Here is a 25,661-nt window from a genome sequence, read left to right as displayed (position 1 = left end):
TCTTTTAGAATATAGAAAAGAACATTTTTTTCTCTACAACAGTTCTACAGTCACAAAGAGGCTTGTGGAAAAGGGAGCTGCCCGATTGATTTTTTTTTTTTTTTTTTTTAAAGAAAGAAACCAAACCAAACACAACCGCAAACCAACAGAAACGGAATTCACGGCCCTCTTTTCAACAGCTTCTCCTTCCGCCTTGACCCACCCTCCTCCCAGGAAACCTCCCATCCCACCCCCCACCCCAACCAGGAAGCAATGACACAGCTGAAGATGTAGGAGGGAGAGGGCTGCACGGTGCACTTTCTACATAGATGATTGGGAATCGGAATAGTATATACAGAGAAACTGGGTCCTACGTAGCCTTGCACATGCTCAAAGTCGATAGCGATAAGATGTGGAATTCTGCCTTTTCCTATCTAACACACTTAACTGAGAAAGTCAATTTAAGTGCATCTGGAAAAAAAAAACAACAACCCAAAAACCAACAACCTGTGCATTTGAATTTTTAATGCCTAATTGGTGCTTTAAAAAATTTATCTATATAAAATATACAAATAAAGGAGAGAACTTTATGCTTACAAGTTTAATTAAGCAGTATTGCCCCCCTTTCGATATTTGACAGCATATACCGAGTGGTATAACGGTTTCCACCTTTACAATGATGGAAAATGTTTTGCTTTTTTTTTTCAATCCCAGGCGAGAGTAACGGGAAGGAGAATGGGAAAACTTGGCTTTACGGGGGGAAAAGAGAACGGAGCTGAAGCACACATGAACACCCTTGCTGAGTAGTCTTTGCCGTTTTGTGCTGGTGGCTGTCCCTCTTCTTCTTAACCCCACACGGGAGATGGGCCAATGTACTCTGGATTCACCAGGAGATAGATTTAAGACAAAGGAATCTCAAAGGATGCCGGGAAACTAGAGGTACGTCTTGTACGAAGAGCTAATGTAAATCAGACTATAGACCCTCAGGACACACGAACAGATGTTTCTCATCAATCTCTCAAATGTTAGAGAAATAGTGGCGGAGGTCTTTCAGGTTCGTTTGTTTATTCTTTTTTTTTTTCTCTCCAATTCACTGAAACGAATACTTATCCGAACTCGACAAACAATGGAATTTAAAAGCGGAGAACCACCGACACTGCTGCTTGAGCTTACCCAGACCCAAAGGCTCAAGAATCGAGACCCTAGACGGTTCAAAGTACATACCGAAAAATTAAAGTTTGGATGGAAAAACGGGATTCGTAAAGTGCTACCGAAAAGAGGGCCTTGCCCTCTTTCTGGAGGTTCAAAACTCTACTCATCCCAAGGCTGGATTAGGACGGCAAGCAGCTTTCCTGAGAGATGTTGCCGCTCATTGAGACGTAGGGTACTCTATGTCTCTTGAGTGTCAGGTGGGAACACTAGAAAAGTACAATATTCTTGACTTAAGAAAAACCGGACACCTCAATGAAGTCATCTAAAAGAGAAACGCACTGGGAAAAAAAGTTTTGAAAGGTTATATGTAGGGAGAGGAGGGGATCTGAAGAAGAGAAGCTTTTTTTCCGCCTCGCTTTAGAAAACAACAATAATAATAACAATAACAACAATATTCATAAAAATAAGTTTAAAGGTAAAGAGCTTGGGTTGTTCTCCATGTCCCCTTCCAAGTCTCCCCTAAGTGCCTCCTGCTAGAATGAAGTAGGAAATGAAAGGTTGGGCTTGGAGGGAAGGGCTTAGTTACCCCTTGAGATGGATACCTAGCATTTTAAAATGACAACACCGGGAGCTGCAAACAGCGAGGGGGAACAAACGATCATAAAGGAAAATAAAGAGAATTTCACTTTTACACCAATTCTGTCCGTGTGGTGAAGAAAGTAAGGCTCTTTTTAATTATGAAAAGATTTTGTGCATGGTTTTCCCCCGTCCCGCCCCCCAGATCCATTTTCAATGTATTCTTCTGTAAAATGTTTCAGGATTGTGAAGAAAACCGAAACCCAGAACGAAAATGAACCAAAACCAAAAACCAAAAAAAAAAAAAAAAAAACCCAAAAACCAAAATAAACGAACAAAAAAAAAAAAGACCAGGCTTTCTAAAAAAGAAAAGAAAAATCCCTCTAAATCTACAGCAATATTTTAACTGGAAAAAGGTCCATTTTCTCTGGTTTGTCAGTATAAAAGGTTCCTTTATTTATATATATTTAAGTTTTTAGCGGCAAGTTCGTCTTGCTCATCTTCTCATATAGGGTCCGTTGAGTGACTGCTTGGGCACGCCAGCAGCATTCATGTAGCTGTGATGGGAGGGGCCAGTGTACATCATGTTTCCATGAGGATTTGGCTGCATAGGCTGCTGGGTATAGGCCTGGCTCCCCATCATTCCCATCTGCATCTGCATAGGATACTGTGCTGTCTGGTTCATGTAGGTGGGGTTGCTATGGTAACTGCTGTTCATCATGGGCTGGGTCATTCTGTAGCTGTTCATGGCATTCAAGGTGTTCATATTCATGGAATTGACATTGTAGGGGGTCGTCGGCATCAAGTTAACCCCCATGTTCATGCCCCGCTGCACAGCTAGCGCCCGAGGCCCGGCCTGCATGGCGACCGCCGGCGGGCTGCGGCCGTAGAGCTGCTGCTGGTGAGCAGCCGCCGAGGGCAGAGGCGCCGATTTCGAACGGATGGCAATGTGTCCCTTGACCGGCATTTGTCCTTGTAACCTCTGGGTGTGGGGGATGCCGATGTTGGTCGCAGACATGTTGCACTGAAGCAAGGGGGATGTGAGGTTCATGGTGGTGGACGCCAGATTTGGCGGGGGAGTCATGGTGGCTTGTGCTTGAGGAGTCCCAGCTAATGGATGGGAGGGGGCTAGCTGAGCCAGTCCCGTGTTGGACAGAGACACGCTGGTTGCATAGGAAGTCACGGCAGGAGAATGGCTATAAGGCATGGCATGAGGGTCCATTATGGTGTTCGTCAGCTGCTGCAACTTGGCTAAACTGAACGTGGCCGATGGCTGGGAGTAGCCGCCCGCCCCAAAATCCCCCGGGATCCTCTCGTAGATACTTATGTTGCCGGTGCTTCCAGATTCGGGGATCTCCATGATCATGGGTGCCGGGGTGAAGCTGTTGTTCATACTACACTGTGACAGGGGAGGCTGCTGCTGGGGTGGAGGCGGAGGCTGAGGCTGTTGGGGTTGAGGCTGTTGCTGCTGCTGTTGCGACGGCGGTGCTGGTTGCTGTGGCGGCGGCGGCGGCGGCGGCGGTGGCTGTTGCTGCTGCTGTTGCTGCTGCTGCTGCTGCTGGTTACTCGGTGGCCTTTCCACCACACAGCTCTGAGGTGACTTGATGCTGCAGTTGGCAGCGGGCTGGACGCTGTTCGGCTGCATCAGGCTGCAGCTATTGCCGATGTTGGCCATCTGCTGAGTGACCACGCAACTGTTCTGGGTGAGGCTGCTGGAGGAAGACAGGCCCCCGTAAGAGCAGCTGCTCTGGGAAGAGTTATTCCCACAGATGCTGCCTCCCATCGTGGAATCGTAACTGCTGGGGTTTTCGTAATTCTCGGTGGTGCTCTCAATGCTGCCCAGGTCACTGAAGCCGCTGTCCACCACCTGCTGAGAGTGGTCTGATACCGAAGGCACATCCATCATGGGGCTGGTCTCCATGTTCTGCATAGAGGGGGCGGACAGGGATCCTTGCTCGGGGCTGATCTGGGTGTAACCGCTCTCCAGAGCCGGCACGTTGGGGCTGCTGACGGAACGGACCGACTGGCTGGGGTGCGACTGGACCGAGGAGATCGGGCTGTTGTGCTCTGACGCGTGACAGTCTTCCACCATGGATATCTGAGGGTCTTCGTCAGCTTGGGTATAACTCTGGAGAGTCTGACACGCGGCAAGCGTCTCCTCGCAGTCTTGGTAGGCTCCGTCGTGCTCGTTGCTTTCTTCTTGCGTCAGCGACTGAACCGCCTGGACCGTTTCCAGGTCCAGTTCGCTGTGAGGAATCTCTTCCTCTTCTTTCAGTTCAATCAACGCTTCTTTAGTGTTTTGCTCTTCTTCACGGTCGTCTTCAGACCCCGGCAGGTGCTCGGACACGACTGACGTCTCGTGAGACGCCTGCTCCTCCTCCGAATCTGGCTCGGTCTCATTTTTGCCCTTTACGTCCTCTCTGCCGTTCTGTGTATCTGTTTCTAAAAAAGACTCCTGGACATCGGGCTCCTCTTTGACTCCTTCTCTCACCGGCTGCTCCTCCGATTCTTTTCTCTTGGTCGACTCCAAGTGACCGTCATCTTCATCATCTGCGTCGTGGTCCTCGTTTTCGTTGGTCACTATGGCCACTTCATCCTCTTCCTCGTGCTCCTGCTCCTCTAGGTCCTGCTGCTCTTCCTCCGATTGCCTCTGCTCATCCGACACCCGCGGCTTCTCTTCTGCTTCTTCCTCTAGCTCGGGTTCTTTAGCTTCGGTCACTGGGCTGCTGTTGCTGTCCACTGGGGAAGCTGCTCTAACTTCACTGCTGGTGGTATCTTCTTCTTCTCCCTCTCCCACCTCTTCTGTTTCCACGTGCATGTCGTCCTCCTTCCGCTCCTCCGCAAGCGGGAGGTCATCTTTCTGCTCAACAGCCTCTTCTTGCTCTTGCGGTTTAGGCTTACGCCCAGCCTTGGCGATAGGTACCATGGACTCGAGTCTGCTTTCTTGACCAGACACTGGCATCACCTCCCGGTTCAGCTTAAACCCTGGTTTTCGGCCGGGTCTTTTCTTCCAGTGGATGGGTTTACGGCTTTTGCCTTTCGGCCATCCTTTCTTCTTCTTCATAGGTGTGGAAGTATCTGGCTCAAGGGGAGAATCCTTCGCATCACATTTTCTCAACAGAGATACTGGCTTCAGGATAGGGGTGCCTGGGGAAAAAAAAAAACAGCATCACAATACCTTGTATTTGTCTGGTCAGTCAACAGTATGTATTTGAGGGAAAAGGTAAGTGCATAGCCCTGAACTGGATCTGGTCTAGTAATCAATCGTATTTATTGAGCGCTTACTGCGTGCAGAGCACCAAACTAAGCGCTTGGGAGAGCATAACGCAACAAAACAACAGACACATTCCCTGTCTATAACGAGCTTACAGTCTAGCACTCTTTACTAAAGAAGTCATCAGGCTTTTCGGATTTCATCCTATTGCTTCCCCTGCCCCGCAATTCTGTCCTCCCTTTGTTCTAATGAAAAAAATTAGAAATCAGGGGCAAAACTAAAAAAAAAAAAAGACGCTATGAAATATGTTTCAGAATGACGAATGAATGCATTTCAAGGTTGACACTGTCAAAAATTAATTATCCTTTTCTTCCTCAAAATGTTTTCCAATATCTGTATTAGAATTTATTTTGCAAGAGAGGATGCAGTAGTAATTACAATTCTCACAGCTCTAGTCAGAACAACAACTCTCAAATCTCAAACTCTCAGGCATTTCTTCCCTGTCAGGGCATTGCTATTTGTCAAAGTGAAGGAAGGGAGAATAACAAGGGACTGTACATTTTTTCCCCCCTTGTCTACCTTCCCTTGGTTGGTCAGTGATGATGTCTGATCTAGATTTGAGATTCTGGAAGTAATTAACTTGAAGGCCTGAATCTGCCTTATGAAATATATCAACATATATCTACCACTTGGCATTTATAATTTTAAATTTCATAAAGAGAACCTATTTATAATATTTGGGGCACTAATTTATGGTTTCCAAATATCTCAAATTTTTAAAGACTCAAAATAATTTTAGAAATTGATATCTCATACATTTATATTTTTTCTAAAATATCCTTTTTTTCCCCCTAGGGGAAATTATCTTTCGGGGAAGCAGCGTGGCTCAGTGGAAAGAGCACGGGCTTGGGAGTCGGAGGTCGTGGGTTCTAATCCCGGTTCCACCACTTGTCAGCTGTGTGACCTTGGGAAAGTCACTTATGTTCTCTGAACCTCAGTTACCTCATCTGTAAAATGGGGATGAAGACTTTGAGCCCCAGGTGGGACAACCTAATCACCTTGTATCCCCCCCAGCGCTTAGAACAGTGCTTTGCACGTAGTAAGTGCTTAATAAATGCTATCATTATTATTATTTCTCCTCCCAACCCCTTTTTTATTGTATTTGTTAATGTATCAGGCACTGTATTAAGCACTGGGATAGATCAAAATAATCAGATTGGACACAGCCCCTTTCCAACCTAGGGCTCATAGTCTTAATCACCATTTTACAGATGAAATAACTGAGGCACAGATAAGTTAAGTGAGTTGCTCAAGGTCACACAACAGACAACCTCAAAATTTCACACCTCTAAATGTAGGTGTTGTTACCACTATAATAGCACATAGTGCTATAATATATATTTTTAAAAAAAGCATAGAGAAGAAAAGTGAGCCAGGAACAGATTAAGTTCTGACTTCTAGTACAGTGCTTAACTCAGAATATCAAACAAATGCCATAGATATGGAGACAATAGAGGGTGACCTGTAATCCTGAACAAATCAGGGATTCCTTTTCTATGAATGGATGTCCTACACTCACATTTTCTAATTATAGTGACTCTGGTAAGCTAGATATATCCTTCCTCAGCCTATCAATTCTGCTCCTGAAGCAGCATGCAACAATCACACACAGTACCAAATACATATGGGTCAGCACCTCAACTCTGCGGCACTTCCTTGCTGGTGGGCAGAACACTATAGTCTACACTGTGTGCTATGATAGTTTTTTTAAATTCAACTCACATTAAAAAGAACCCTAATAAAACATTAAACCATCATTTGTCCCTAAGTGATTAAAACAAGAATCCCAGGATAGCATCTCATATTAGGGTTAAATTAATTTCAATCCTTAGTTTTAAAATGCTCTACCTAGGAAACATTGGGCATCTTTTAGACTGTGAGCCCACTGTTGGGTAGGGACTGTCTCTATATGTTGCCAATTTGTACTTCCCAAGCGCTTAGTACAGTGCTCTGCACACAGTAAGCGCTCAATCAATACGATAGATGATGATACAGGAAATGGCTGCATTTCTCCAATGAAACTATGGAATCTACGCTACCGCTCTACTCCACGTGATTACTGTAAGGAATAAAGAGAATGAGAAAAAGAACCCAACTACTAATGTTACATCTGGATTTCGGAAATATTGGCAATAAAAGCGGCCACCCAAAGATTGAAATTGAGAGGTTTAATTATGGCTCTGCTCATAATTTAATCCACGTGGGTCAAATCACTGACATAATGCGTACCGGTGCCGCATTGGCAAATCTTCTGGTTTTACCTCACTCTTGACTCTCCTGCCTCTGACCCATCTCTCACGCTGTTCCTCCAGCTTAGACCTCCCTTCCTTCTGCCATCCCCTCGTCCCCCTCTCCATCCCCCCCATCTTACCTCCTTCCCTTCCCCACAGCACCTGTATATATGTTTGTACATATTTATTACTCTATTTATTTGACTTGTACATATCTATTCTATTTATTTTATTTTGTTAGTATGTTTCGTTTTGTTCTCTGTCTCCCCCTTCTAGACTGTGAGCCCACTGTTGGGTAGGGACTGTCTCTATATGTTGCCAATTTGTACTTCCCAAGCGCTTAGTACAGTGCTCTGCACATAGTAAGCGCTCATTAAATACAATTGATGATGATGAATTGATGATCAGGCAGATCCCTGCTCTCTCCACATTCACAGCCCTCCTAAACCCCGCTCCCTCCTCCAACAAGCATTCTCTGATTCATTTCCCAGCACCCTGAGCACTACTTTCCCTTTAGCCAATTAAGTGCTATAATTGGACCTTATCTACATCTTCCTTGGCACTGTCTGCTCAATTTACTTATCTGACCACACAAGTTGCAAATATTTTAGCATTTACCACCCCAGCTAGTTTGCAAGCTCCTTGAGGGCAGGAATGTGCCACTGCATCATTTTATACTTTCTAAGCACCAACTACAATGTTCCACTTGTAGGTGATAATCCAGGCTATGCCACCTGTCTGCTATGTGACCTTGGGCAAGCCACTTAGGTTGCCTCAGTTACCAAATCTGTAAAATGGGGATTAAAAACTGGGAGCCCCTGTGGTATATGAACTGCATCCAACCTGACTGTCTTGTATTCACTCCAACACTTTGTACAGAGCCTAGCACATAATAAGCACTTAATAAATATCATTAAAAAGTGGGGGCTCAATAAATGCTGCTGCTATTACTTCTATGAGAACTTCTAATTATAAAATTATCTGAGAAATATTCACAACCACCTGGGAACGTTTAGCAAATATAAAAGTCCCGCATGAATTCTTGGAACATGAATATAATCAATCAGTTGCATTTATTGAGCATTTACTGTGTGCCGAGCACTGGACTAAGCGCTTGGGAGAGTAAAATATAACAGAGTTGGTAGACATGTTCCCTGCCCAGAATGGAGTCAAAATATAAGTACTTGAATAAATACGTGTAAATCCATAAAATATAATATAAAGTGAATATAAAAACAAACTCAGGCAGACAACTATGTGAAAATTAACAACTTGGAAAAGGAGAGAATAGTAAATATATTCTGGGATTTCAATGAACTGAGATCTATAAATAAATGGAAGGGTTGGGAAATACTTCAAAAGCAGTCAAGGAGCTTAAAAAGAGAACGGATAACAACTTGGGGTAATGCAGTTCACTCATCTGAGGAAAAATCATCCACAACATAGATATCCCGGAGAAATCTTTAAACAGTGGACACACAGAGTGAATGCCCTCTCTTTAAATCCCCTCTTTCCTCTAGCAAGCATTATATTAATGTAAATGAAAGATTGGGATTACAGTATGATGATTTTCAACATCCACCCCTCATCCCTTTAAATTTCTTTTGTATGGATGTGCAGAAGTCATGAATTAAACCCTCAGGTGATAGATACATGAGGAACATAAAATGAACCAGTCAGGGAAGGATAAGCTGTTTTCATCGCTACCAAAGTAGAAACCTTGTACATTTATATCATCCTGAAATGTTAGTTTCCCATCTCAGCTTATAAGTGAAAACCTGCGCGTGAAAAGGAGCTAGTAGACTAGATAGTCTTAAGGATTTATGTATTAAAAATTAGAGCTACTATGGCAAGGGAGAAAAAGTCTTACAACTGAAGTAAAAGAGGAAGGAGGGGAGAGGGAGTGAGGGAAGACGCTGCCAAGCAGTAGAGGAACACATAAGCAGCTGACTAATTTGACAAGGGCTTTAATAGTTACCAAACCACAAGCCTCACTTAGTCATTGTGAAAGAGGGCTGTGCGAGTTATACCAATCTTTGTGGGAGTCCCTTTCTGCCCAGTTCAGTTATTATTGCTATACCCCCTGAGAAAAACCACCACTCTGCACAATCCTGTGAAACATACCTTCAGCATCATCTGATTCCTCCTCCTCTTCATCTTTGGACTTCCTCTTGGAAGAGGGCCGATGCCTGAGGACGTCTTGAGGGGGCAAACGATGGAAGTAGTCCCTGGAGAACAACTCATTCTCATCCTCTTCCTCCTCCTCTTCGTCAATCTCAAACGTGGGCTCCAATCGGGGCATTGGCCTCTCGGAGTCAGAGTCTTCAAAAGGCTCATCTAACACCTCTGTTGTTTCAGAAATAGTTTCCGTGACCACACTGCTATTGTGGTGCTTGCGTTTTCGGACTCGCCTTCGCCGATGAAGAATTGGCTTCTATTTAAAACAGGGGAAAAAAGAGACACTTTTAAGAACAATAAGATCAAGCTGCTGACTACTAGAGGCAACACAATCCAGAGTAAAGAGCAATCGATTAGGAGTCAGGTGACCTTGGCTTTTTTCTGTGTTCCCAATTGACTACAAGCTTCTTGTGGGCAGGGATCAGGTCTATCAACTCTATTGAATTGTACCCTCCCAATCGCTCAGTACAGTGTTCTACACATGGTAAGCACTCAAATAAATTCCAGTGATTGATTACTCTGGCCAATAGTCAAGCTGTGTAATCTTAGTGCAAAATTTAACACTAGAATACGCTACCAAATATATCAAGTGCTTTGAAGTTCTCAAAGGAACGCTGAACACAATACATGAATCCAGTAGGAGACTCCAAGACCTAAATAATTCTGGCCACTATCCAAACCTTCCTGATTCAGGTGAGTGACAACTGTGCTGTCCTTTCCCTCGGTTCTCTCTGAGCACATACATTTTAAAAATTCAAACAGGTTTTTACCTAATTTTTTAAAAAAATAACTTCCCTTGGATTAAGAAGTATTTTTTTACCTGAAGAAATTCACACTCTACGTGTAGTCCACTTTCCAAATATCTCATCTTAAGGATTCTTTTTCTCTTGGTGTTTACTGACTTTGAACATTGGCAATACTGATACAATTAAAGAGATGGACTGCCCCTGTACTGGGGTTACTCAGAAGTCAATCTACATTTCTAGGGTCCCCTGGGACTGATGTGGACTCTGGTGGTGGGAGAAGTTCTTGGTTTGACTTGCATCTTCTGACTCATGCCAAGACCTTACTTCACTTCCCTCTGTTGCAACCTGCTAGGCCCCCAAGGAACATTTTTCTGGGTGACCCACACATTATCACAAGACAGAATGTGATAGTTTGAAGGAGTGTGCCTGCACAATGAGACCATCAAAAAACATTCTGAACCACCAAGCAGGAAGAAGATGAGAAGAAATAGCACGGGTCAGGGGTACTCAAAGAGTTAGAAGATTTCTGGAGGGACAGTTTTGCTCTGATGGTTTCAGTGCATTAACTATTCTGCTTTCAATTTTCCCTAGCACCTTGTTCTCATTCCCAGTATCATGGGAGGAAATGCTCAGAATCCCTCCAAACTGAGGTTCGGACTACAAGTCCTGATTCTGAACTTAAAACCATGGTTTGCTCCTGCTTGCCTGAATTCCCAGCCTCTGAGCCAATTCCAGAAGATTCTGCTTTTAATTCTCTCTAGCACCCTGTTCTCATGCCCAGTACTATGGGAAGATATGCTCAGAATCCTTCCAAACTGAGGTTCAGATTTTAAAACCCTGATTTTGAACTTAAAACCACGGTCTGCTCCTGCTTGCTTGAATTCCCAGCCTTTGGGCCAATTCCATAAGGAGATACAGCAATGACATCTGCTAGCAATTATTCTCACCAAAGTAGAAATGACAAGCATTTCTGATTTTCACTGGGAAGACCTAAGGCAACCAAATACAGGTGCCTCAATTTATAAACAACGACGAAAAACCCTGAAACCGTCCATATTAAATCCCATAGAGAGAAACGGGAAATATGCATTAGGAGTGAATGAAGACACTAATACCTTTCGTTTCAACGTGGGCTTAGTCAGAACCGGTGGAGAAGTTGATCGAGGACTTTCAGGTTCTTCTTCTTCTTCCTCGCTACTCTCACTAAAACTCCTCAGGAGGGCTCGGTCACCATCGCTATATCGACGAGGCAACCTATCACTCCCTTCTGGCAATCTGCACTTCAGAACCTCTGGCGTTTTCTTTAGCTGACCTCTCCAAATCTCGACGCCTTCACTGTATCGTCTCCTGGGAGCTTCTGATTTCTCATCTTTACCAAAACGCTCTGGAGAGGCTACTGACTGCTCCTCACATTCAGTATATTGCCCCTGGGAGGGGGCAGATTTCTCCTCACATTCACCGTATCGTCCCCGGGGAACTGATGGCGTTTCTTCCACAAGCAGTTTGGATTCTTTCTCACAGAAAGGCTCTCTGATCTTTTTGCTCTTCCGCCCGCATCGGCCTCTCCTTGATGGCTGATTATTTGCAGGAAGACTGTCCAGGGGAAGAACTTGCTTGTTGTGCCGGGCCGAATTGGCTGGTGCAACGATGTCCGGTTTCTTTTCACTCTCTAAAGAAGAATAAGGATCTGGCTCTTTTTTCTCCCAAGATGCAGGCTTCACCGTCTAAGTTTAGAAAATAAAACAGTCATGTTGATTGATCTATAGCATATTTTCTCCACCCTTTTTGTTGTGAAAAATGACCAAAGCAAAAATACTTCTGGAGAATTAAAAACATATATGCACTGAAGAAAGAAAAGGAATTTTTGTTCACTGAGTATGAAACTTTAACCAAAACTACAGTAAGTCGGACAGTGCACTCTTCCAAACATTTAGTACAGTTCCCTGTACACAGTATGTGCTCAATAAATACCACAGATTGATTGATTCTAAAAAATTTAACAGCAAAGTCAATTAGCCATTTTTAATATTATTTATAAGAAAGAATTATGTTTTGCCTCAATTCACCACAGAGATTCTCACCTACCTCCATTTTACCTGCTCAGCCAGGCTCAACAAAGCTCGTTGTGGGCAGGGAATGTGTCCATTTATTGTTGCATTGTACTTAACCAAGCGTTTAGTACAGTGCTATACACACAGTAAGCACTCAATAAATGATTGAATGAACTGAATCTATCCACCTTTTACACGACTCATATGACTCATAACGTAACTGTGTGTTAGCTACACTGATACCAAATCTATCCAAGTACAATAATAATGGCCACAGAAATCACAAATTCTGGGGATAGCCTAAAACATATTCCTGTGTTCTAGAAATTGGGATCTATGCTCTTAAACTGACCTCTATTTCCCTTTCCAGGCCCTGTTGCTCTTCATTTTCCCCTTCCTCGGCTTCCTCTTCTTCCTCCTCTGAGACAACAGAGTTGGAGACGATGACAGGTGTCCACCGCAAACATTCGGGATCTACATCAATGGGTCGCAAATTCACCTGAAGCTTTGCCATATGATCTTGGATCAGTTTCTCCCGACGGATAATCACAAATCTGGAAGCAGATAAAACCCTAAAACTGTCAGCGACCATAAAGATATAAAACCTTGGGACAGGAACTGTAATAATAATAATAATAATAATGAAGGCATTTGTTAAGTGCTAGGTGCAAAGCACTGTTCTAAGCAGGGGAGAGGACATAAGGTGATCAGGTTGTCCCACTTGGGGCTCACAGTCTTAATCCCCATTTTACAGATGAGGTAACTGAGGCCCAGAGAAGTGAAGTGACTTGCCCAAAGTCACACAACTGACAACTGGCGGAGCCAGGATTCAAACCCATGACCTCTGACTCCCAAGCCAGGGCTCTTTCCACTGAGATACGCTGCTTCTCTATGTATTATGGAGATAATGTAAATGACCAAACACATCCAGAATTAGATTGGGTGGCAGGCAGTGTGAGAGGGCAATTTGCTCCCATTTGAGGTACCCAAAAAATCTAATGAGGGAAAAATAACACCCTCCACAAGTCTCTAATGAGCATAAAAGCAGTGTGGTTTAGTGGAAAAAGTACAGGCCCAGGAGTCAGAATACCTAGGTTCTAATCCCAGCTCAGCCACTTGATTCCTGTGGGACCCCAGGTAGGTCATTTAACTTCTCTGTGCCTCGGTTTCCTCATCTAAAAAACGAGGCTTAAACACTTGCTCTCCCTGCTATTTAGACTGTGACTCCCATATACGGCAAGGCCTGTGTCCGGCCTGATTACCTTGAACCTTACCCCAGTGCTCAGAACAACGCTTGGCACATGGTAAGCACTTAACAAATACTACATTTCTTCTTATTAGGGAGAAAATGGCTCCTGATGATGAACTCACACTACAATACCCCAATTAGACCCAAGGCATGTGCATAGTTTCCGAGTCCAAGGGGGAGGACTAAGGTGTGGACATACAGAATGCCAATTTGATATTCTCTGGCGTGTATTTCCAGCTCCACTCTATCTAAACATTGTCCTTTCTTGGTCCAGACAAATTGTGGACGTAGGGATGACAGTTGGCTGCTGTGTGGGGCAGGTAGCATGAGTACTGGTGACAGTTGGGCCTATTTTTCCCCTTCAACTGGACAGGGAAAAGTGAGCCAAATGCTTCTGTATCAGAAACTGTTTCCAGCAAAAGGAGGAGTCCTAGGATTTAATATGCTACACAGATTTCACTTCCTTATCCTATTTTTCCAGGTTTGCTCCACTGTCATCCTTAACCCCATATATCTGATTTAATGCAAAAAACGTGTAGCAAGCACTTTGACTTCCAGGAGAGCTATACAGGAGACTATACTTACTGGTCACTACGAAAATCCAGCATTCGGAGGTGGTGAAGGGTGGATGTAATGTCTTGAGGGCAAATTCCAGTCAATTTGCTTAGCTTCTTAATGCTGATTTGTTTGTCATTTTGGTGATAAAGGCACTCCAATATTACACTTTTCCAGTAAGCCATGTAGGAAAGACGACCCAGATCAGACAGTGGTTTCTCTGGAGACCCTGCTTGGCCTTCTCGCTTTGATAACAAATAACCTAAGGAAACCCAGATGCCACACGTCAGACAGCCTGAAAGGTGGTTTCGACAACATCATATCCCTCCTTCATTAATTCAGACATTCAATTTAATATTAAGGTTACTCCCTCAACAAGAGTCTGGCAGAATTCCCTCCTACTTAAGACTGTGAATTCATTTATTCGATTGTATTTTTTGAGCGCTTACTGTGTATAGGGCAATAAGTGCTTGGAAAGTACAATTCAACAAACTGTGAATCCCATGTGAGACAGGGACTGTGTATGAACTGATTACCTTGCAACCACCCCCGCGCTTGGCACATACTAAGCATAATAAAAATTATATTAATTCATTTGGGGCCAGTAAAAATATTGAGCTTCGGACCAACTTTGACCAGGTAAGCTCATTATAAGCAAGGAACTTGCCTGCTGGTTCTGAAGCACTGCACTCTTCCAAGCGCTTAGTATAGTGCTCTGCCCGTAGTATGCACTCAATAAATACCATTGATTGATTAATTTTGGTCCATGGAGCTTTCTGAGAGAAGCCACTACACTGCAGAGCTCCACGGAATAAGATGAGTACTAGGGCCACTAGATGGCAATTGCTACTGATTTTGAACGGAAAACAACGAGGAACGAATTTAGTACATGTGTAATCCCTATCTTCCACCATATCAGACCTTGTAATAATAATAATAATAACAATAATGGCATTTATTAAGCGCTTACTATGTGCAAAGCACTGTTCTAAGCGCTGGGGAGGTTACAAGGTGATCAGGTTGTCCCGCGGGGGGCTCACAATCTTAATCCCTACTTTACAGAGGAGGCAACTGAGGCCCAGAGAAGTTAAGTGACTTGCCCCAAATCACACAGCTGACAACTGGCAGAGCCGGGATTTGAACCCATGACCTCTGACTCCAAAGCCCGTGCTCTTTTCCGCTGAGCCACGCTGCTTCTCTATAAATTGGGTGGGTGGCAAGAGGTACCTCCATTTTACAAACCAAATCTCTGGTATATTGAATGACCCCTATCACACTGTCCTCTGATCTCTAATCATCAATCATATTTATTGAGCGCTTACTATGTGCAGAGCACTGTACTAAGCACTTGGGAAGTACAAATTGGCAACATATAGAGACAGTCCCTACCCAACAGTGGGCTCACAGTCTATTGGTGGCACAAATGGATGCCAGGCACCACGGCCTGACTGGCTCAGAAATTACTTCAACGAAATCCCGAAATAAACCTGAGTGGAGGGGTGGGAAGAAGAATCTGATGAGTGAAAGTTGCTTGATTTCCATCTGCAGAACTCCTAACTAGCTCAGGGATATTTTACTTGCTCCGACAGAGTTAGCATCCCTCAAAACCAGCCCAACCCACTGGAGTTCTTGTGGTATCCAAATGTGCCAGCCTGGACCTAACCAAAACTATCACTACCAACATGTCTTGTTTCTCTTTTCCCTCTAGGAATCTTCCCTAGTCCCCCTTCCTCTTCTTTATGCCTTGTGCATTATTTTCCTCTTCTCCCACTTAAATTCTTTCCCTTAGAGGGCATGAAGCACTACGTTAATGTAAAAAGAGAATGGGAAATGAAGAAATAGATGGGGGTCAATCAAAATGATATTTAGTGAGTGCTTATTTGGGCAGACCACTGTACTAAACATCTGGGACAGTACAATAGGTAGTAGACCTGACATGATCCCTACCCTCAAGGAGCTTACAAATCAAGCCCCCCAAAATGGAAAATTAAATAGGATTACAGGTAGGAGGAAGCAAGTGGGTACGGAGATATGTACGTAAGTGCAACAGAGGGACGTGCGCAACCAAGTGCTTTACCCCACACATCCAATCCGTCACCAAAACCTGCCGGTCTCACCTCCACAATATCGCCAAGATCTGCCCTTTCCTCTCCATCCAAACCGCCACCTTGCTGGTTCAATCTCTCATCCTATCCCGACTGGATTACTGCATCAGCCTCCTCTCTGATCTCCCATCCTCCTGTCTCTCCCCGCTTCAGTCTATACTTCACTCTGCTACCAAGATTACCTTGTACAGAAACGCTCTGGGCATGTCACTCCCTTCCCCTGAAATCTCCAGTGGTTGCCTGTCAACCTCCAAATCAAGCAAAAACTCCTCACTCGCGGCTTCAAGGCTGTCCGTCACCTCGCCCCCTCCTACCTCACCTCCCTTCTCTCCTTCTCCAGCCCAGCCCGCACCCTCCGCTCCTCTGCTGCTAACCCCCTCACTGTGCCTCGTTCTCGCCTGTCCCACCGTCCGACCCCCGGCCCACCTCCTTCCCCTGGCCTGGAATGCCTTCCCTACACACAGCCGCCAAACTAGCTCTCTTCCTCCCTTCAAAGCCCTGAGAACACACCTCCTCCAGGAGGCCTTCCCAGACTGAGCCCCCTTTCTCCTCTCCTCTTCCCCTCTCCATCGCCCCCACATCCTACAGCACTTGTATATATTTGTACATACTTACTACTCTATTTTACTTGTGCATATTTACTACTCTATTTTATTAATGATGTGCATATAGCTATAATTCTATTTATTCTGATGGTTTTGACACCTGTCTACATGTCTCGTTTTGTTGTCTGTCTCCCCCTTCTAGACTGTGAGCCCGTTGTTCGGTAGGGACCATCTCTATATGTTGCCAACTTGTACTTCCCAAGCGCTTAGTACAATGCTCTGCACACTGTAAGCGCTCAATAAATACGACAATGAATGTGAAAATGTTGAAACAGAAACTGGGGAGGAAATAGGGTGGGGAGAAGAGATATTTATCAGGGAAGGCCTCTTTGAGGAGATGTGATTCAACAGGACACTGAAGAAGGGGAAAGCAAGATGTGACGTACGAAGGAATCCAGGCGAAAAGGAGGGAATGAGCAAGAAGTTGTGGCAAGAAAGATGAGAAGGAGGCACAGTGAGTAGTTTAGCTTCGGGGGAACAAAGTATTCTAACTGCATTGTAGTCAGAGAGAAGTGATGATATGTAATTGGGCAGTTATGGGGGGGAGAGCTGACTGAGTGTCTTAAAACCAATAAATGGACCCAAATCCTGATTTACAGTCTAGAACTTAATTCACAGAGATTGCTAGAACATTACCTTCAGAATGTATAATAACTTGCACATTAGTAGCAAATAAAGCTTTTTATATTTCATTTTGAAAACAACATTAAAAAGTATTCCAAAAATTTAATTTAGCAATAACTTCTTCTGAAATCCCTAGGCTTATTGTAAATTATGAATCTTGTGTGGCATTATCGTTTTGTACACCATTTTACAATAAAAATTTGCAGACTACAGGGCAGAGTATATCTTGATGGAGCTTTTTATCAAAAACAGTTATTACTGTTGCTATTTTCATTATTATTATTATTATATGGGTGAAGCCCTTATTCTGTGCCAAGCACTGTTCGAAGCGCTGAAGTAGATAAAAATTAATCAGGACAGGCACAGTCCCTGTCTCTCATGGGGGAGTCACAGTCTAAGTAGGCAAGAGAATAGGATACAAATATTTTCCAGGTCACTCATTGCTGTAAGATTGCAGCAGTATGAGTCTTATACTACCAGTCTTAACACCAATTTCATCAGATTTGTAATCTATTTTTAGTACGGACAGATGAGAGGGTTCACAGGTAATGTGACATCAGGAACATAGGATATTCATTAAATATCACTCCTTTAAAATATTTTATTTTACCCCAAAAGGACTGGTGATTTTATGAAGTATACAACTCACTTTAATCTGAGTGAAAACATTTCACCCTTTAAATATGGCATGGTTGGCACTAAGAACCAATGCAGTTTATTAGCTTCTTCCAAATGATTCCAAAACTTAAAGAGGGACTGAGATGGTGACTAACAATTACCTAGCGATGGGACACTTACTGAAGTCAATAAGGAATCGGCCATAGCCCTTACGCTGGTACTGGGGAAGAATCATTATACAAGAAACATTGTACTTCTGCTGGCAGTGCTTCTCCTAGAGGGAAAATAGACAGCAAGTTTAAAAACAACAGACTGGCGAGATTGAACTGGAGTACTAATTATCAAGAAACAAAGAAAAACAGGGAGAGCCGTAGCCCTCTTCCCCTGGGAATGGCCATGCAAATCAAGAGAAAAATACCCCATTGAGGGAAGATAGGCCAATATTAAGTCATTGCCATTACCCTTAAAACAATCATCCCAGGGGACTAAAGGAAATGAGATCTGACATTTGTACATTCTTTCTGTAACTCAGAAGCAAAATGCAAATGCCAGGAAGGGCCGTGTAGGAATCCAAGTCCTTAGCAATTCCTCAAAGGCATAGAAATACAGGTGCTCGGAGACCCCATTCTGTTCTATGAGCGGGGAGACAAATCCAGCACTTACAGCTGGAAGAATTTGAAGCGCTCATCATCTACACAGTGCTTTGCACACAGTAAGCGCTCAACTGAATCTACATAGCCTACTAGGAAAAAAAAATTGTATTGTAACTGGAACACAAGGGCAAAAAGTTACCAAGCATTGGCGGGGAGGGAGGGTGGAAAAGAAACGAAGAATACTCTTCAGTAAATATATTCCTAGCTTCTACAATATGGTAAGCTCAGGATCAGTGAAGGATTAATACTATGAGCTTTGGAGGGTCTAAAATACACATCAGGAAGAGACAGTAGCTGCTCGGTAAAGAGCTCAGAAAGAACAATGTGGATAATGACTGTGTTTACTTCACAAGAAGTTCTATCCATTACCACCAAGGGAATGGGAAGTCATTTAAAATCCTCTCCCCTTGAGTGTTAACTGCAGTTCAGATTCCTCAGAGAATATATTCTGCTCAGCATTAAGCAGCTTCAGGCATTAGGAGTCTCTGAATTGCTACCATGTAGAATCAAAGGCCAAATAATTTTCAGTTGTTGGAAGACACCTGGTGAACACTATCTCCCACTGTTTCCATGGAAGGATGGGCCCAGAACAGCTCCAAATCTCCAAGGGAGCCCCAGTTTATATGCTCACCTTGGAAAAGTAGCCAACAAGATGACAGCCCTTGACATCATTCTGGGTCAGCACATAAAAAAGAAACGGTTCCACATCATAATAGAGAGTCTTGTGGTCCAAGAACAGCTTTGCCAACAGACACAGGTTCTGACAATAAATGGTACTGACATTTCCATCCACCTAAAAGAAAAAAGGAAGAGGTCAACCCTGGTATTGTGACATTCCAGCAACCTCCAAAGGATGCCTCAGGGTCAGGTGCAGGAAACACCAAAAAACGATATTTAGCATATGGCTGGCGTTTAGGCTCCCAGACTGAGCCCTCTTTTTCCTCTCCTCCTCCCCATTCCCCCCCACCCTACCTCCTTCCCCTCCCCACAGCACCTGTATATATGTTTGTACCGATTTATCACTCTATTTCACTTGTACATATTTACTATTCTATTTATTTTGTTAATGATGTGCATTTAGCTTTAATTCTATTTGTTCTGACGACTTGACACCTGTCTATCTGTTTTGTTTTGTTGTCTGTCTCCCCCTTCTAGACTGTGAGCCCACTGTTGGGTACAGACCGTCTCTATATGTTGCCAACTTGTACTTCCCAAGCACTCAGTACAGTGCTCTGCACACAGTAACTGCTCAATAAATACGATTGAATGAATGAATGAACCCAATTCTTATGTTTCTCTCTCTCGTGCTCTCTCTCTCTCACACACACAAATGCACACACACACACTCTCTTTTTAAATGATATTTAAACCTGCAAGTTTTACAGTTTTCTCCTAGAATCACTGCCAAATCCACCGTATCTCTACCATGATGCCTTTTAAGTTGTTAGCACAACTTTGTGTTATATTGTACATGGAATCAAGTGCTTTGGAATGTGAGATCTGGAAGGTTTAGTCACTTTTAAATATGTCACAGTACTATTATACCCTGAGCTGGGGCCCTGACACACTATGAGGCAGTCCCTGACAGACACTTTTGTGTCACTGGTTGGCACTACCCAACAGATAGAGTTAGTAATATAACTCCTAATATTTATGCTTATAATGGTCAAAGAATTTTCATTCAAATCCTCAAATGCATACACACAAAAAAAGGTTTTCCACTAACCAGTCATTGTTAATGATGAATTTTACGCTACAGTGCCAGGCACATTTCAGCCAGAGAGGAATTATCATTCACTTTCCAAATACAACAAAATCGTTTCTGAGAAAAATGCTAATGAACTTTTAATATATTTGAAAATCAGTAGTTTGTAAACCAGGCGTATTTACAATCACTACTCGGCCCAACTACTGTTTTGTATTTTATAGCAATGAAATGACAGTTGGGATGAGTCATGCCAATGGAAATATCTAAAAATTAAAGAACAACTTGTTTAGTTGGGTATAGACTTCACTACAGTAAAGTGATAAAAGAAAATAGCCACAAACCACTTGTTCCCACTTACTTCAAAGACAGAGATATTATTTTTTCTGTAAATCTCATTGGCTGGAGGATGGAACCAACCACATTTCTTCATATGCTGCTGTAGGATAGTTCTACTTTTCATGTACTTTAGGCAGAATTCACAAAGATACAACTTGGGTAGCCTGAAAAGAAAACAAACGGAGCTTTCATTTTCTAAAGAAATTCATCAACAATATTTACTGCAGGATTCCAGAACTCATAGTGATAAGGAACATTTTTTGGAGTACTCCCACAACAATATTATTCAATTATTCAATTGGATAATTGAATAATAATTATTATTCAATAACTATTCAATAAGGAAACAAAAGCTCAAACCAACTACACACATTACTCATATTATTATTTTTATTTGAACATTGTTAACACTTTTAGGAGCTTTACAATGACTATTACCTCTTTCGAGATCCCTAAAAAATAAGCACTGATATTCGCTTACTGTGCACCTAACTGTGAAAAGACAAGCCATAAGATTAATGATTTGTCTAAATAATACTTTGTAAATCCCGGATAAAACCAAGAGCATTTGCTAATCTATCAATGAAATCTACTGAGTGTTTACTGTGTGCAGAGCGCTGTACGAAAAGCTAGGGAAAGTGCAGTACAACAGAGCTGACCAACACAATCCCTGCCCAAAAGGAGCTTTATCTACCTATAGTAATCAATCAATCAATCAATTGCATTTATAGAGCACTTACTATGTGCAGAGCACTGTACTAAGCGCTTGGGAAGTACAAATTGGCAACATATAGAGACAGTCCCTACCCAACAGTGGGCTCACAGTCTAAAAGGGGGACTATAGTAGTAGTAGTAGCATTTATTGAGCTTCCATTTGGTGTGATACACTGTACTAGGCACTTGAAAAGTACACAATAACAAAGTGAGATGTTTCCTCCCCAAAAAGAACTTATACTCAGAGGCGAGACAAACAAAAATATTTATAACTAGAGTGGTCAAAACTAAATAAAGTGTGTGTGTGTGTGTGTGTGTGTCTGAGAGAGAGACAGAGAGAGAGGACAGTGCTTGGGACTGGGGGTCAGAAAGACCTGGGTTTTAATCCCTATGTGTGACCTTAGGAAAGTCACTTCACTTTTCTGTCCCTCAGTTACCTCATCTGTAAAATGGGGGTTAAGACTGTGAGCCCCATGTGGGACAGGAATGGTGTCAAACCTGATTATCTTGTATCTACCCCAGAGCTTAGAAGAGTAACTGGTACATACAAAGTGCTTAAAAAATACCATTTAATAGCAGTATTATTTATATGTACAAATACAGATATAGCCAGATACATCCTTAGAACTCGTGTGTGTGTGTGTGTGCGCGCGCTAGAGTTGGCTGATGGGATGATATGGCTTAGGGTGTACGGAAATTAATCAAGGACGGTTTGTTGAAGGAGGCAGAATTTGAGAGACTTGAATGTGAGGAGAATTGTGGTCGAGTGTGTGTGGAGGGGGAGGGAGTTCCAAGCTGGGGAACAGTGTAAGCAAGGGTATGGAGGCAGGAGAGTGGAAAGCGAGGTACAATTAGAAGACTGGCTTGGGAGGAACAAAAACAGCAAGTTGGAGAAGGAAGAGGAGAAGAGACAGACAGTTAAGGTGGAGCCAGTCGTAGAGAGTCTTGAGACTAATTGTGAGGAGTTTTTTTTCGTTTGTTCGTTTGTTTTTACGTGGAGACAAAGGGAACCAATAGAGGGTTTGAGGAGGGGAGAGATGTAGGCCAAGTGATGCTTCAGGAAAATGATCCAGGCAGCAGCATGGAGAATCAACTGGACTGGAAAGAGGCTGGAGGCTGGGAGACCAGCAAGGTGGCTGGTGCAACAGTCTAACCACGACAGGACCAAGGTTTGTAATAATAATAACAATAATTAACAATTATAGTCTTTGTTAAGCTCACACTTTGTGTCATGCACTGTTCCAAGCAATGGGGGCAGATTCAAGATAATCGGGTCAGACACAGGCTGGGGGACCAGCAAGGTGGCTAGTGCAACAGTCTAACCACAACAAGACCAAGGTTTGTAATAATAATAACAGTAATTAACAATTATAGTATTTGTTAAGCTCACACTTTGTGTCATGCACTGTTCCAAGCAACGGGGGTAGATTCAAGATGATCGGGTCAGACACAGTCCCTGTCCCACATGGGGCTCACAGTCTGAGTAGAAGGGAGAACAGGTGTTGAATCCCCATTTTACAGATGGGGCAACTGAGGCACAGAGATGAGAAGTGACTTGCCTATGGACACCCAGGATGGGGATGAGAACTGTGATTAGAACCCAGGTCCTGAGACTCCAGGTTTATGTTTTTTCCAGTAGGCCACGTTGCTCCTCATGCTAAGGTGGCAGCAGTTTAGGAGAGGAAGGGTGCATCTGGGAAACACTGTGCCTAGTTATATGTTTAGCCTAGTTATATGTTTAGTTCATTGCTTAACTGTATAATTCATACAGCTTGATTAAAGATAGGCTTTCAAGATTAGCCTGAACACTAATAACACTCATGGGATTGACAGTTCTTGTCCAAAAATTAGTTAAATTACATCACAGAAGTCTAAAATTTTATACCTGAAAGCATCTGATATAATCAACAATTGAACCACAATAGATTATTACAACTGAATTTTAATAGCTGCATTATCTAGAATGCTCTCTCCGAGTACCAAACAACTGCAGAGTTTACCTCTGCTAAACTACTTCCTTTTCCCTCCTTTTGAAGTATTTTGACTGATTTGAGAGGACTAAAACCTCTCTTAAAATACCAGTCGATAATGACTTTTAACATGGATAATGACAGACTTGTAAACAGTCAGAGTCTTTTTGCTGAATAGAATGAGAAAGATAATCTCATTCTAGATAATAGATAATAGAGAAGCAGCATGGCTCAGTGGAAAAGAGCACAGGCTTTGGAGTCAGAGGTCATGGGTTCAAATCCCGGCTCCGCCAATTGTCAGCTGTGTGACTTGAGGCAAGTCACTTCACTTCTCTGGGCCTCAGTTCCCTCATCTGTAAAATGGGGATGAAGACTGTGAGCCCCAAGTGGGACAACTTGATCACCTTGTAACCTCTCCAGCGCTTAGAACAGTGCTTTGCACATAGTAAGCGCTTAATAAATGCCATCATTATTATTATTATTATTATAATCCCTGGAAAACTAACTACTGTATTTGCACACACACCCACAAGAATGATAAAAAAGTGTTTTTTTTACTATTGATAAACATTTTATCTTTGATCATGCAACTAAATGCATTGTTCTTTTTTTATCATGCTTAATATACTTATATTGTTTTGCTCAATTTCTTAGAACTTGGAAACGCAGTTTATGTTATTTCCTGTGGAAAAATTATTGCTCTTTCACTTAAGACATTTTAACGGAATCAATTATGGAATGCTAACAGGAGTACAGCAATATAGCAGTCTAGCCTTTTCCCTTCTATGAATTTTAGACAATGTAATTTATGCCATACTTCATGGATTATTTGGAGAGATTTTGTCATGGGGGGAAGGAGGGAGGGAGAGGGAGAGAGAGAGAGAAAACACGCTAAAGCTCTCACTTCTCCCTTATCAGTTAGCATTCACTGAGTGTCTGGAGAGTAGTGTCCTGACCTAGAAATGAGAATAGTACCAGGCAGCATGGGTGCCAATGTTTCATTCTGAGCATAGAAGCCAAGAGGAAGCATGAATTTTATGGGTGAGGAACCATTAGAAGGGGAAGGACTTCAAACAACTAAATCAGAAAGCCACCATTTTGGGTGATTTTAGTCCTAACTGGAAACGCTCAGCTGTTGCAAGAACAAGCCTAGGATTCCAGTCATCACCCCCCTGGAGTGGACATCATCATCACCAATCGTATTTATTGAGCGCTTACTATGTGCAGAGCACTGTACTAAGCACTTGGGAAGTACAAATTGGCAATATATAGAGACAGTCCCTACCCAACAGTGGGCTCACAGTCTAAAAGTGTGCTGGGTGACAGCCCAGATTTCCAGGTTGAATAGGTCTCTGTTGTGCTGGCAAAGAGAGACCCTTTGGCCTAAAAATCTCGGAGCAGCATCACGGCCTGGTGGAAAGAGCACAGGACTGGAAATCACGAGTCCTGAACTCTAATCCTGGTTCCGCTGTTTGCCTGCTGTGTGGCCTTGGGCAAGTCTCTTAACTTTCTTTTGCCTCCACTTCTTCAGCTGTAAAACGGAGATTAAGTGCCTACCTGCTCAGGTGTGTGCTCTCTCTCTCTCCCCTCTTTCACTGGGCACCCCATGTGATCTGACTGCATTGTATTTACCCCACTATTATTATTATTAAATAAGCCACACTTCTCTGGCATCTACCCAGAACTAATTTGCTCTGGATGAGGGAGCCTACGACACGTGCCCATTTGCCCAATGGGTACCAGAAACCCAAAGGATAACTTCACCTATGCCCCAAGGTCTCCCAGAAGCAATTTTATAGCCTTTTTTGATCTGGTCAAGTTAATTTCCCATTGGGCAAAGCTCTGGTCTACTCCTCAAAATCAGGGGCTCCTAGATCCAGCAAGGTCTGGCTCAGGGCCAATCTTTATGAAGCCCTGGGGTTTTCCTGATCTCGTGCCAAGTTCTACCGTTATTGAACTGTTGTGCACAGAACAGCCATTTTATTCGAGTGCTCCTTAAAGCTCTGCCCAATTCTTGTTGCTCTTCGAATTCTCATCAATTTGTTCAAGTCTTTCTGTTATTATAGTCTCTGAATTGGTCTTCCTTCTACAGTATGGTGATCTGTGATGTGATACTTCTCTACATAGCCCATGAAACAATTTTTTTTTCAGTCAAAGTGCAATGCAGGTACACTGACATTGCCTACTCCTTCCCTTATCCTTCTCAATAACACTTAATGTTACTCGGTATTTACTAAATGACTAAAATATTCAGTTATTTTTTCCACGTAGCTCACTCTCCCAAGCACTCAGTACAGTGCACACTGTAAGCACTCACTAAATTTGAATGAGTCATAT

The 25,661-nt window shown here is 43.0% G+C and overlaps 1 protein-coding gene across 2 annotated transcripts in view; it reads right to left on the bottom strand.

The window, feature by feature from the left end:
* Nucleotides 1–2,026: 2,026 nt before the first annotated feature.
* KAT6A (lysine acetyltransferase 6A) overlaps nt 2,027–25,661 on the bottom strand; it is a 112,017-nt gene continuing 88,382 nt past the window's right edge. For both annotated transcript variants that reach the window (XM_038746237.1, XM_038746236.1), the window contains exons 10-17: nt 20,663–20,804; nt 19,228–19,389; nt 18,124–18,217; nt 14,022–14,253; nt 12,540–12,741; nt 11,252–11,860; nt 9,337–9,646; nt 2,027–4,854 (exon numbers count right to left, since the gene is read on the bottom strand). In XM_038746237.1, the coding sequence (XP_038602165.1) occupies nt 2,204–4,854; nt 9,337–9,646; nt 11,252–11,860; nt 12,540–12,741; nt 14,022–14,253; nt 18,124–18,217; nt 19,228–19,389; nt 20,663–20,804 (4,402 nt within the window). In that variant the 3' untranslated portion in view covers nt 2,027–2,203. The remainder of the gene's footprint in view (nt 4,855–9,336; nt 9,647–11,251; nt 11,861–12,539; nt 12,742–14,021; nt 14,254–18,123; nt 18,218–19,227; nt 19,390–20,662; nt 20,805–25,661) is intronic.

Source organism: Tachyglossus aculeatus, chromosome 5 (assembly GCF_015852505.1).
Source record: "Tachyglossus aculeatus isolate mTacAcu1 chromosome 5, mTacAcu1.pri, whole genome shotgun sequence".
Lineage (NCBI taxonomy): Eukaryota > Metazoa > Chordata > Mammalia > Monotremata > Tachyglossidae > Tachyglossus > Tachyglossus aculeatus.
The sequence above is the reverse complement of the archived record's forward strand: the minus strand, read 5'-3'. Positions and strand labels throughout refer to the sequence as shown.